Source organism: Halichoeres trimaculatus, unplaced genomic scaffold (assembly GCF_033239565.1).
Source record: "Halichoeres trimaculatus isolate MK-OKI-2021-1 unplaced genomic scaffold, fHalTri1.1 fHalTri1_scaffold_8, whole genome shotgun sequence".
NCBI lineage: Eukaryota > Metazoa > Chordata > Actinopteri > Labriformes > Labridae > Halichoeres > Halichoeres trimaculatus.
The window spans coordinates 20,156,157-20,169,686 of NW_027437186.1; the positions used below are offsets into that span (position 1 = coordinate 20,156,157).

General features: G+C 38.5%; 1 protein-coding gene across 3 annotated transcripts in view; it reads right to left on the bottom strand.

The window, feature by feature from the left end:
- The window catches only part of LOC141794999 (contactin-associated protein-like 4), a 102,199-nt gene that overhangs the window by 8,753 nt on the left and 79,916 nt on the right, over window positions 1-13,530 (bottom strand). For all 3 annotated transcript variants that reach the window (XM_074675712.1, XM_074675711.1, XM_074675713.1), the window contains 9 exons: window positions 13,306-13,477; window positions 9,106-9,212; window positions 8,218-8,337; window positions 7,874-8,071; window positions 6,618-6,780; window positions 6,237-6,364; window positions 5,953-6,123; window positions 4,881-5,099; window positions 2,364-2,603 (listed from right to left, as the gene is read on the bottom strand). In XM_074675712.1, coding sequence (XP_074531813.1) covers window positions 2,364-2,603; window positions 4,881-5,099; window positions 5,953-6,123; window positions 6,237-6,364; window positions 6,618-6,780; window positions 7,874-8,071; window positions 8,218-8,337; window positions 9,106-9,212; window positions 13,306-13,477 — 1,518 coding nt within the window. The remainder of the gene's footprint in view (window positions 1-2,363; window positions 2,604-4,880; window positions 5,100-5,952; window positions 6,124-6,236; window positions 6,365-6,617; window positions 6,781-7,873; window positions 8,072-8,217; window positions 8,338-9,105; window positions 9,213-13,305; window positions 13,478-13,530) is intronic.

Genomic DNA, 13,530 nt, shown 5'->3' on the forward strand with positions numbered 1-13,530 from the left:
ACTGCATTCCTGAAGTGATGAGAGAAAAATCGTAGGCACTGACCCTTCTATCTATTTTACACATAGACTTTATCGTCATTCTGTATATAGCAGGTAAGTACAGAATGAGATTTTATTTGCATAGGCCACAGTTTTTCAGTACACAGATAAAGTGCAAAAAGAAGTATCAAGGTGCAAAAATAATGGGGTGCAAAGGTGCAGTAAAGAGTAGGGAGTGGTAAGGTGCAGCCAAAAGAAAAACATAGCAGTAGTGGCAGTTGTGCAGTTGTGGTGGACAGCAAGGTTATAATAGTTTTGGATTTGTCATTACAGTTTAGTTTTAATTAGTTTTAGAGCGGGCATTCAAGTTTTTATTTAGTTTTGATTTTTGCAACGAGGCTTAGTTTTAGTTTTAGTTTAGTTAACTTTCAGTTTAGTTTTAGATTTTCATACCTTATTAACCAGGCGCAGGATTCAAAAGGTCAGAGTAAATATTTTGTCATACTGTTTATTTTCAAGTCCAACATAATGCTCACTGCTCAGTCAATGCTGATACTGAACTGTTGGCTGCTGCCTTAAACACAAGAAAATAATATAAACTTAACATAAAAAATATAAACATAAATTATATAAAAATAATGCTAGCATAAATTAAATAAAAATGATATAAATTATATAAAACAATATGAGCTTAAATAATTAGAAACTTGGTCTCTAAAACGATAAAGTCAGACTCACATGAAATTAAACTATTACAGATGCTCTGATTCATTGCTCCACTACGTTTCGTCGCAGCACAGAGCACAGCCAGTCAGCGCAGTAAACAAGCATGTCCCAGTACATCACTATGATGGTGCCGTACGACACTGACAACTGCCGAAAACTGTTGTAAAATTGGTTGGGAAAATGTGTCGGATTAATTTAAATCCTGAAGGCTATTAACATTGTCAGAAACAATAATGAAGGACATTTTGTCTTTAATTTTGGTTTGTTTCAGTTAGTTTTGTGAACACAAGATACATTTCTAGTTTACTTAACGTTTTTGTTTTCTTTTCTAGTTTTTATTAGTTTGAGTAAACTGCAATGTATTTTAAATTTTAGTTTTAGTTTTTAGTTTCATTTTAGTTAACTATTATAACCATGGTGGACAGCCAGAGGAAAAAGTAGCAGTGGTCAGTTGTAAAGTTGCAGAGAGTATACATAAGCTATGAAAGATGAACTAAATAAATAAACGTTGACTGGGAATAAAAAGTGCAAAAGTAGTGGAATGTTCAATGATAAATAAATGAATGTGCGGCAGTGGTGTATTAATACTGCAAGGATAAAAATAACAAGGTGTGTGTCATAGCAATGAATATTTACAGAATGACGGTGACAGTATCCAGCAGTAGTGCAATAATGTCTAGTAGTAGCAAGAATTGTCCATAGTTCCTACTAATTCAGAAGTCAACCAGCTGACAACTAAAACCACTAGATGGCACTGTAGGCCAAAGTCGATAGATCAATATATGACAGGGTTTTTTTTAATCCAACTGTAAATATAAACAGAAAGATTTTAAATAAAACAATTTATGAACTAACCACAGACTTGAGTTAAAGGTTCCTGAATCAATATGGTCGTCAGCCGTGTAAAACGAGGATGAGACGTGTTCTCTTTCTCAGTGACTTCTTTTCTTCTTGAGACAGCCATGAACCATCACACTTTCTTTGATCAGTTACAGTGATCAGAGATATTTTGAAGATGAACTGAGAAAAGCCGTTAAGGGTGTGATGATTCATCGATGTAGTGGACAAAAATCAATGACAAAATAGGTCGCCAATGTATTAAAAAGTCAGTGAGTCATCGGTGACGTCATTATGCATGTTTTATCACCGTTGACGTGGGATCGTTTTCTGGAGTTAAATTGCTGAAGTGAGAGACATCCTGCATCTTCTTTATCTTTGCTGAAAGCCACACAGCAACTGGGAAGTAATACATAAAGCAAACATAGCAAACATAGCAAAATACATCATCAGCATATAAAGTGTTTTAAGTCTGGGAACATTTGACTCATCCAATGTGAGAGTGTTTGAGGAAAAGGCACAGGGACATTCAACTTAGCCACTCAAATTTAGGATTACCTCAAGTCTTTGCCACATAACACTTTATCTTTTTCTCTCCTTCTTTCTTCTGATTGTCTTCCGCATTTCCTACCATGTGGTCACTTTAAAACGCTACTAATGTCTATTTAAGTTCATTTCAGTAATTGCTGGCTTATGAAAATAGGTTGAACCCCCTCTTTCAGTTTAGCTCTTCATCATGAAATCATTTTAGCACTCAGTTAGTAAATGTGTCTCAGTGATGTCAGCAGGTGCAGCAGTTAGTGTTTGTGAGCAGCCCGTACCTCTCTCACAGAAAACTCCAGTGTAAGCAGACCGGCCACAGTCACAGGAAAAGCTGTTGGGTCTCTCCACGCAGTGACCCTTGTTCTGGCAGAGTGAGCCGTAGCTTCTGCAGTGGCCTGGACATCCCGCCTGAACCCCGGGGGTCATCTTTGCTCTCTCCTCCAGGTCCAGGGTCATGCCATTCATCTGGAGGGAACGGATACAACCACGAAAGCCCTTCTGCCTTGATGCTGTGCCTCCTGAAAAAAAAAAAAAACAGTTTCAGTTTTAGACTTAACACAGCTTCTAAATACGAGGCACAAAAGAAAAGATTTTACTGTATCTGGACTGAGGTACAAACTCAACTTGTGTGCTCTGTAAAGTGGAAAATGAAGGTAGATTTTTACTGGATCAGATCAGAAATCCTTTATTAATACAAGGGGAAAATTTGGTGTTACCATTGCTCTTCACATAGTACAGCAGTTGGAAAATATGATGACATGTTTATCTAATGGTATTGTAGTTTATTTATAGCAATTATTCCACCTGGTTAGTGCTTATGTTAATTATCTCATTTTTATTTTTTTTTTACCAACATTTTAACTTCTACTTGTGGTTTATGCTGGAAATCCCCATTGCTGCAGCTATAGTTATTATTATAACTATTATTATTATTATTATTATTATTATTATTATTATTATTATTATTATTATTATTATTATTATTGATATAATAATAATAATAATAATAATAATAATAATAATAATAATAATAATAATAATAATTATTATTATTATTATTGATATTATTATTATTATTATTATTATTATTATTATTATTATTATTGTCATTATTATTATTATTATTATTGTCATTTTTATTATTATTATTATTATTGCTATTGTTTGTATTTTTTTGTATTTTTCTGTATAGAACCTGTGTTTTTATTTATCTTCTTTCTACTCATATCTATTCTGCACATCTTTTTTGTACTATGGTGTTACTTGCTGCTGGAATCTGAATTTCCTGAGGGAACCCTCCCAAAGGATTAATAAAGTTCCTATCTAATCTAATCTAATCTAATCTAATCTAATCTAATCTAATCTAATCTAATCTAATCTAATCTAATCTAATCTAATCTAATCTAATCTAATCTAATTTAATCTAATCTAATCTAATCTAATCTAATCTAATCTAATCATAAAATACGATAGATAATACAAGGCAAGATGGACTATTTTTAACATAAATTGCACTCAGTGAACAGTATTAAGCAGAATTTATGAACTATACTCACTTTATATGTTTAAAACTAGTTTTAAGTCACACACATTTGTGAAACAGAGTCAAAGCAGTAGCTGTAACTGAGAGAGAACTTGGTCTGGAGTGGATTCTGGATGATACATTAAATTACCATCAGCAGTTAAGTGATCATTTGCATTTGAGATCGTCTGATAAAAAACAGTGGTCCTGACTCTGACCCCTGAGGCATGAACTGAGTCCTGCTGTGAGGAATCAAACCCAACTGCTAGTGCATGGTTCAATGTGTCAAATGTCTGAGAAAGATCAATAAAAGAGCTGCACAGTGCTGTCAATATGAATTTTAGATGTTGAGCTGTTGCTGTCTGAACCACAAACTGGCAGATGCACACTTTTCTACAGGCTGTCTGCTTGCCAGACAAGCCCCATGAAGGTTAGCATGCTGTCAGTCAATCTGACAGTCTGCTTGTCCATCCTGACCAGCTGACTGTGACAGGAAAACATTTTCTCCTTTCTAGGATTTAAACCCAGAAAGTTATTCTTTTTCAGCTTCTTGAGAAGCAACCTCTAACCGTCCCCATAGTTCAGACCCTGCAACATTATAACTGTCTCAAAGTGCCAAGCTGGCAACTACACACACTCCTCAAGCCTGATCTGATGAGAGAAACAGCCTTTCACCCCGACAGACATAATGAGGTTCAACGTCAGGGTCTGGAGTTTTTTCAGATCTGTTGGGGAAGGAGTTATTTCACTTACAGACTGGGTTCAAAACTGTGCCAAGGTTAACGTGGAGATACTGACCACAACAATACAAATACAACTTTCACTACACTGAGGATGTTTTTATCAATTTGGAAGGATTTTCTCTCGGTATATTAAACGCAAGGATTACGCTGATCGACCTCCTTTAATCTATCAATTTCAGAGTGGATCAATACTTGAGGCTGCACTGCAATATCGCTACTGTACGGGATGAATTAAGATGGGAGGTGGAGCTTAAACTGGGAGTTCCCCTCTAAGCAGAAGTGACAAAGATATGACACCATATCACCACCCTCAAACCTCCATCCACCCTGTGAATGATGAGCATGTAGAAATATATAGACAGTAAAGTGGATAATACAGTTTGCCAGCCCTGCGTTAATGGGTCGTTGTATGAGAACATGAAAAAAAAAAGTTGATCGGGTAATGTAAGCAAAACTGCAAGCTCTAAATTTGCATACAATTTGTGCAGCAACCCTGTCCGACAAACACAGACACAGAGATACACCCTCACCTATGAATAACTGGCTGTTCAGCTGCAGGTGGATGTGCCCGTCAGCAGGAGCCTCCTGCGTGGCAGCAGGGAGCTCATCCAGGCGTAGCGATGCCTCTTTAACATTACGCTCAGCATGTATGTGGTGCCACCTGTTGTCGTCCAGTGGGAAACCAGCAGTCACACGAACCTCCAGCGGACCGTTACCCACGTCAAAGGAGAAGAGCACCTCGGTGGAAGCTGCATCGTTGAAGGAAGAAAGAGAGAGTCACACACCTTCTTTCTGTCCTCTGCTTCTCCCTGCAGCCCATGCTTCACTTGTTCCACCTGTTGGCTGATGCAAACACTCAAAGGTGTGCTCAGGCAGAAACAGCGTGCACAAGCTCCTGTCACATTTTGCAGAGGATATGATTCAATTGTTGCAGCTGTTTTCCTTTCCTTTGTGTGCCCTGGATTATGATCTTCTTTATCTACATTATTCATGTGAATCAATAGGAAACTGAAGATTTTTCACTTCTCTGTTTGTATCTGTGCATCAGAGCATGTTTCCTTGTCTGAAATGCACTGAACCTGTGAGGAAAAAAAGCATCTGATTTCTCAAACACTAAAAAATTATCCCTCAAAACTTACTGGTTCTTAAGCTAATACCTGCCGTAGGTCACCATAGGTCATCCTCAGTCAAAAAACAATTTCTTGTTATAAACATGCTGCTAATGGTTCAGAGGAAAATCTGATTTTATGCTGACACCAGAAATAGGATTTTTCATGCATAACCTTGTTTCTAAAATTGATAAATCATCAAGTAGTATATAAATAAGCTGTTTTCACAAAAGGAAGCTTCTAAAGTTACAGCTTTTGTAACAAAAACCAGAAAGTAGCTCAGAAAAATGTGAAACCCCTGTGGTTTCCTACATCAGAAAAAGGGGTGTCCAGTTAAAGTTAGCCTGAGATGGTTTTCCAGGCAGAACCGTCCCTTCCTTCTGAGTTCTCTCCTGCTGAAACCTTATCTCTAAGGTTTATCCCTCTTGCTCAGGTTTTACTCACATCTGAGAAAAGCCAGGATTAGACACCTAACCTGAATGGTTTTACTCACAGCTCAGTTCGATCCGAATAAAGTCTTTGATGCCCAGATTTTCCAGGAACACACCAGAGGAAGAAGTAGTTTTAAAGAGGAAGGAGATGTCAGCACTCAGCTCTCCATGGAATGTGGGAAAGTGCAGATACGACGTCTCTTTATCAAAAAACGCAGCGTTCCAGACGTTCTCTGCAAAGAGATAAAGCACTATGAATCATAGTCTTTGGATTCACCTTTGTTGAGAAGAGGGGTTTGTTATTTATTTCTGTTCTGATAAGACTTAGGCTCTGGACTGGACTTACTGTCCCCATGACAATGCAGATGCCCTACTCTGTAGGCGCTTTCAGAGCCCGGCCTCTGGACATCACCCAACACCAAAGATCTAACAGGGAGGGTCTCCTTATGGGTCAGCAGGCCTGAGTCATTACTCCTGAAGACGATGAAGCAGAAGAAAAGAAAAGAAAAGAAAAGAAAAGAAAAGAAAAACAGGTGGGGTATAAGAATCAACCAAGTCATGGATTAGGATGCAATGAAGGGGATGAATCATAACTTTTTCCACCAAAAACAGTGCACCATGGGGAAACATTGGTTACAAACCAGTCCATCTGTTATCGAACAGATGAGATGAGTAAAAGCAAAAAAAAACAAAATTCACAATGTTATCATCTGGAAATATTCAGCACCATTCAGTGCGGTCAGCATCACAGTTGCACTGCTGTTTGGGGTCCACACACTCCCCCTGCAGACCACATGCACACTGCTGGCTGTTTGGTGCAGCTCCGCCCCAATAAGTCTGCACCTGTCCTGCACCTGGACCTCCAACCCACCAGCTGAGTGAAGAGCCATCTGCAACACACAAACAAACAAATACACACACTGTTATTCAGATTTTAGAAGCCAGCTGTGGTTTACTTTTGAGGTTTTCTTTGACAATAACAGGCCTGATCTGATCTTTTCTTGTTTCTGTGAACCTCAATTACTTCATTCAAAGCTATTGAATAATAAAAAACAAATAAATTCTAGAGCCATGACCATATTTTTCTTTAAGTATGGATTGATTGGTCAAATCAAGTGAGTTATTACACAAAAATACAGCAAAGGACAGGTGAGGTAAGTGGGTGTTTTTCTGTACTCTTCGTATTTGGAGTGGATCATTACTTTGTATGGCTCATCTGTTGGTCATGGACACCAAACTTTTTGTGGCTTCAGCGATATTTTTATTACTTTTTCTCCTGTGTTTGTCTGGAGATCCTACATGTAACCATGGCTGCATTGTTTACATGAGAACTCAGCTGTTAGCTGCCTGTAGCATGTCAATGCTAACTAGTGTAAGACCTGATGTCTTCCCACAAGATGAGGAGAAGGAGGTGAGGACAACGTGCTGGTTCTCAGGTGTGAGCTAAGAAGTGACAACATGGACCTGTCCTTCCATCCATCGTTGCTGGGAACGTAAGATCTATCTCCAATAAGATGGATGAGCTAGCCATGCTAACCCAGCTACCGAGGGAATACCAGAGGGCAGAGTAGCTTCATGCTATTCACAGACATGGCTAACGGAGCTAACACCAGACACCAACGCCACATTGGAAGAGCTTCACCAGCTGTGAGCAGACAGGATCCAGGAGACAGAGATGGAGCATGACTGAAGAAGCTCAGTCCTGGACCCTGTGGAGGTGGAGGCTGGCTGAACTGGACAATGATGGACAAGCTGTCATCATCTATTTTCTTATGGACTTTTTTGCACTTTCTTTTGTTTTCCTGATTGCTGCTGTAACTTCAATTTAGTTGTACTTGTTACAATGACAATAAAGTTCTATTCTATTCTATTCTATTCTATTCTATTCTATTCTATTCTATTCTATTCTACAAGTGTGTTACAGTATCAGTGTCTGAGTTGAGCTCTCAGCTTGATATTTTACAGAAAACCAGTGAGTCTTACCTGGTGTGTTGAGGCGTGACTTCCTGCAGTGATAGGTCAGTTCCTGTTCGCAGTGCTCTGATTGGCTAATGATAGCTGCCAGCTGCTCCTCTCCAGTTGTGTACTCAAAGTGAGCCGAGTGCTGAGTCTTCCCCAGTGTTGGACGGACTCTGGTCAGCTCTGAGTTATCGTGCTGGATTACAATCCAGGTTTTGTCTTCTGGTGGGGAAAGAAACATAAGACGTGGTCATGTCTGCGTGTGTCCAGTAGGACAGAAATGCTGTCAGAATGAAAGAAGATGAGGGACACTACGGGCCCTGTTTGCTATGTTTTGGCGTGTGTGTGTTTTGATGTGTGTCAGCTACCTGTCATGTTGCAGTATATCAGTTGTGGTCTGATGGGTCCGCTGCCGTCCACATCGATGTAATAATACCCCGACGTGTTGCCTTTGTGTTTGTATGCCTCACAGGACTGCTCATATATCGCTGAGATGACAGAGAGAGGAGGGAGGGGGCATTCATTATCAACAGCTTTATCAATACCATAATCAATTATGATGACTATAGCCTGCAGTGGTCTGTGGTATGCCATGACATGTATGAAACACTCAAAAACATTTAAGACCCAGTGAAGGTGTTTTTTGACTACATGGTGTCCAAAATCAATATTTTCTTGACTCTTGATATGATCTCTCTTCATCTTGCGTTCCAATTCATTCTGCTTAAAGTTGTTGCTATGATTGAAAGCAGCTTGATTCTTCCTCTTTTTTTTTTTTTAGTTTTGACACTTTTCTTTTTGAAAAAAGGAAAAAAAAAAAGATAAAAGAAAGAAAAAAAAAAGAAAAGAAAAAAAAGGGAAAAAAAGGAAAAAAGGAAAAAAAGGAAAAAAAGGGAAAAAAGGAAATAAAGGAAAAAAGGGAAAAAAAGGAAAAAAGAAAAAAAGAAAAAAAGAAAAAAAAAGGGAAAAAAAGACAAAAAAGGAAAAAAAGGACAAAAAAGGAAAAAAAGAAAAAAAAGAAAAAAAGAAAAAAAAAGAAAAAAAAGGAAAAAAAAAGAAAGCAGGTTGATTCTCACATCGTGCAACAGCAACGTCTGCACAGCCTTCAAGGTGAAAGCAGCAGGTTGTCTCATTACAGAAAAGTGAAATTCACATGTACACAAACACACAGTCCACACTGTGAGTGTATAAGTGTGTGTGTGGGTGTGAGTGAGTAACCTTTAAACAACAACAACAACAAAGCTTGACGCCCTTACAGCTGTGGCAGGTGGCTCCACTGTAGCCGGTGCTGGAGCAGTTACAGTGGAAGGTGCTCCATGATTGGCTGCAGCTGCCTCCGTGTTCACAGTGACTTGGAGAACACCTGAGAGACAAAAACAAGCACAGGTTTATAAATCATCTTTATTTACATTTGTTTTAAATTCTCACGCTTTAGTGCAGTATGTAATTAATCTAAATTAGTTACACCTTTTCCAGCAGCAAAACAAAACTGATGCAAACAAAATGATTCAGTGATTAAACCCCAGTAAAGTAATGCATTTGGAACTAAAACTGACTACTCTGCATGATAAGTTTTATAACTATAATTATGAAACTTTGGTTAAACTTTGCTTACCTCTTTGAAAAAAGTTGTTGAAGGGATATGGAATATTTGTTATTAAATTGAACCCCCTTAAATATATGCTGTGACCTTTGGCAACAAGACACATTTGATTGAATTATGAATATAAATGAGGAATCAAGAGTCTTCTCAACCAAATGTTTGCAAAAGAGCAAAAACTCTTGTTCAAGGAAGTTACAATCAAATAAAAAAATTAAGGGTTTCACTCTCAAAGAGAAACTTCCTTTGATTTTCTTTTTTTAACGGTGGAAATGAACCTAGTGGGAATAAGAAAGGAACTTAAGTAACCTCAGACTTCTCTACCCCTTAGCTGGTCTACGCTGTGCTGCCATTATTGTCCCTGCAGAATAAGAAACAAAGTCTGGATGGAGGCCAGGGAAACTGGCTCTTCTTATGGCCTGTTGTTGTTTTCAGAGGTTGGGACTAAATATTTTTTTTCATACAGTCCATAGAGATAAGCTGACTGACCGGTTTGTGCATTTCTACTTTTGTCTGGTGAGAATAGAAAATCCACAAAGTTTAGAGCAGACAGTGACACTTTGGCAACATCTTAACACTAACAGCTTCCAAAGGACTTCTTTGTTCAGCATGTATCGACTTCTGAGCTGTTAAATAGAATCCGATTGATTGCTGGCAAATATAGCATCATAAAATGTTTCTCTCTTTTATTTGTCCCAAGTAGTTACGGAAATAATGACTTACACATTCATGGCTCATTTAAGTGCCTGTAAATAACTGTAGTAAAAGAAAGACATGAGGAGTAAATATACTTTCTTCCTTCCTTGTTCCTCCCTTCTTTCCTTTTCTTCCTTTCCACATGAGTGAACGTGTATAACTACACGTTTTTGGAAATAAAAGTGCTTGGATACACATGCCAACATCACAAAATGCTGAAATCAAGGCACTCAAAGTGTCTCTGTCATCTACAGTCTCACTCTGAGATCAGTGGAGGAAACAAGGCTCTGTTCACACATCAAACAGACTCTCCTTCACATTCAGGATGAGTATCTTTAACTGTCTTTGTTTGTGGATATGAGCTTAGAAAAGCATCTTTCAGGCAAGTTTGGACCACTGGTCTTGTTTTAACCATGGATTTCATGTTGGTATCAAAAATAAATGCAACATACTCAAACAAAAAATACTGCTGTTGGATTGGACTTGGACACTTGGACTGAACTACACTGGCAAGAAAAATAAGAAAGCAATGAGGAGGGAGAGGAGAAACTGCATTTGTTAAAGGAAGCAGTGAGAGGAGAGTCACTTTTTGAAGATATTGCTGGGAAAAAGACAGAGAGAAATCCAGGAGAGGGAATCAAGATTAGGAAACAGTTTGAAGAAGAGAAAGCAGGGAGGGGGAGAACAACAAAGAGGATGAAGTCTGGGATGAATAGGGCCCAGCAGGAGCTGGGTAAACATATTTGGAGGGAAAATGAGGTCAGCAAATTGTGACTGCAGAGAAACTGAAGGAGAAAGAGGGCAGGAGAGCAGCATGTATTTTTAATTTTCAAGTTAGTGAGATTTACTGCCAGAAAAGCCTTACTCAGCAGGCTGCTCAGATGGAGGTGCTTTTTAGCAACAATTTCTATCCTCCCCCATTTCAAAAGCAGGTTGGGATGGAAGCAGGTGCAGCACCTTTTTTATTTACATTCCCTTTGTGCTGTTTGACACATCTCAAATGTTGGCAGTTTACTGTTCCCTAGCTTTCCTGTAAATATGCAAATCAATAACTTTCAAAATGTGTGCCTTTTTACTGAGATGATAAATAAATGTTTATGTGAGCAGCCAAGCTTCAGGCTCATATCAGTGATGAACACTTCGGGCAGGACAGAGGAGTGCAAATCAATTTTTCAAGTTGACATTTTATTAAAACAAAGCCTGCTCAGAAGACATTACAAATGTGAGATACAGGTGAGCTGTAATTGTTCTAAAAAATGTACAATGTCATTTTCTGGGGGAAAGGGGTTTCTTACACTACGCACCAGGAACAGTAAAAATCTTGGCACATCTACTTCTCAGACAAAGACAATTAAGTTTAAAGTAGAAAAACCTTCAATTACAATATGCACCAAAAACTTTACATTAAAGGGATGTTTTAATATTTTTCCAAAGGGGTTGTATGGGTCACATGTCCATTGTAGTTGCTCTGGTCGTAATGAATGCCAGTCAACTGGGCCACTTCAATAAGAAACTACAAGAGAAACAGCGCTCAAGCTAGACTAATCAACAGACAGAGCTGAGTCAGCCATATAAGATAGCATATTCTGAGAGACTCAGCCCCAAGCAGTCATCTTGGCTTAGGTTAGACTTTACTTTGCGATCGGAAAGCTGGTTTGTTTTTAAACTAAGAGTAAACATAACACAGACATGTTCTTCCGCCTGCAGTGCACTGACAGGCTACTGTGTTGCTTCAAGAGACCAAAAAACAAAACAAACAAAACAAAACAGTAATTCTGAAAGTGGCAATAGTCCATCAGGGTTTGGTGTTTCTATTCATACCAAGCGGCAACCTCCTGTCTAAGAATATGAGACAATGCAGAAGTGCTAAAATCTGCTGTTTCTCGAGTGTTCGCTCCGGCTGGCTCCAGAAGTAGCAGAAGTCACATAAACACCAAACCAAAAAAAGCCATTTTCAAAGCAGAAATTAACCTCTTTACAGCCTGGTTCAAAAAACGTCTCCAGTCTGAGTCGCTAATTTTACTATCGACACCCACTGTACAGGGGGTGAATTTTTCTCAAACTCAGCTGTTCGGAGGATATGAATATCGCAAGCTCCCCCAATCAGAGGCACAGCTGAGGGTCATGTGACCGACAGGCGCCCTATGGCTGTAGGCAAAGCCCTTGCCACTACCAATATGGCTGCTTCATTTTCCAGTTTCAGAAACAGACGGGTCACGTTGGCGAGACTACGTCCATGTTTTATACAGTCTATGATTCATACACATGATGGTTCAGGATTCAGTGACTCGCCTAAGGATACTACCGCATGTGAGTGTAAAAAGACAGGTTTGAATCTCCAACCCTCCAATTAAGACACAACTGAGACAGACGTGTCAAAGTGCTTTGCACAATTAATAATCCATACTGTACAAAACCAAAGCTATAGCATACATATTCTTTTAATGCTGCAAGGAAAGCTGGACGAGTGAAAGGTGCACTCGTATAATGCTGATAGAAACCAACCGATTTCTGGATTGTTACCTTAATCAAAAAAACATTTTAGGAAACAGTGACTCAAAAACTCTGCTGCTCTAAATCTCATTTCATCCAAGTGACTGCAGGAGGACACCAGCCACAGAGCCTGTAGACACAAACTGAAGACCAGTATATTTATAACCTAAGTGTTCTTTTATTTTAATATTTTATTGATTCATTTATTTTTTAACTCTCTTTTTATTATTTATGGTATTTTGAAGGCTTTAACTAATTTTCAACTTTAACAGTTACCTTTCTATTAATTTCATTTCAGCTATTTATAAACGTATTGCTATTAAAGTGATCTATTTCATTTTTATTTTATATTTTTAGCTGTTACAATTATCATTTTAATGGGTATTCATTAGTCTCTTCCAATTGAAAGATGCTGTATGAATACATGTTGACTGATAATTGAGTGATTGATTGTGGAGGACGATATACAAGCTCAAAAAAAGGAACAGCAACAGCATTTTGGCAAAATTGTTTCATCTTCTCTCACAGTACCCTCTAACACTAGAAAATAACTATTACATAGATTATATGCCAAAAAAAAACACATTCCAAGTAAATTTCGGTTTATAGGAAAATCTGTTTTGATTAATCTCCCATTTATTTACATATATCAATCTTTAGGGCTGACCTGTCAATGATGCCACACATGTCGATCTGCAGGTGGCTGTGGTTTCCCATCAGCCTCTGCTGCACCATGATTAAGTCCACTGGTTTGTTGTCCACACTTAGCAGACGCATGCAGCCCTGGAAATACTCAAAGGGGTTAACACACGGATGGCTGCTCCCTTCAGTGGGACAACCTGAAGAGAAAGGAAAACATCAGTCAGCCAGTCTGGCAATGCAGAGGCAACCA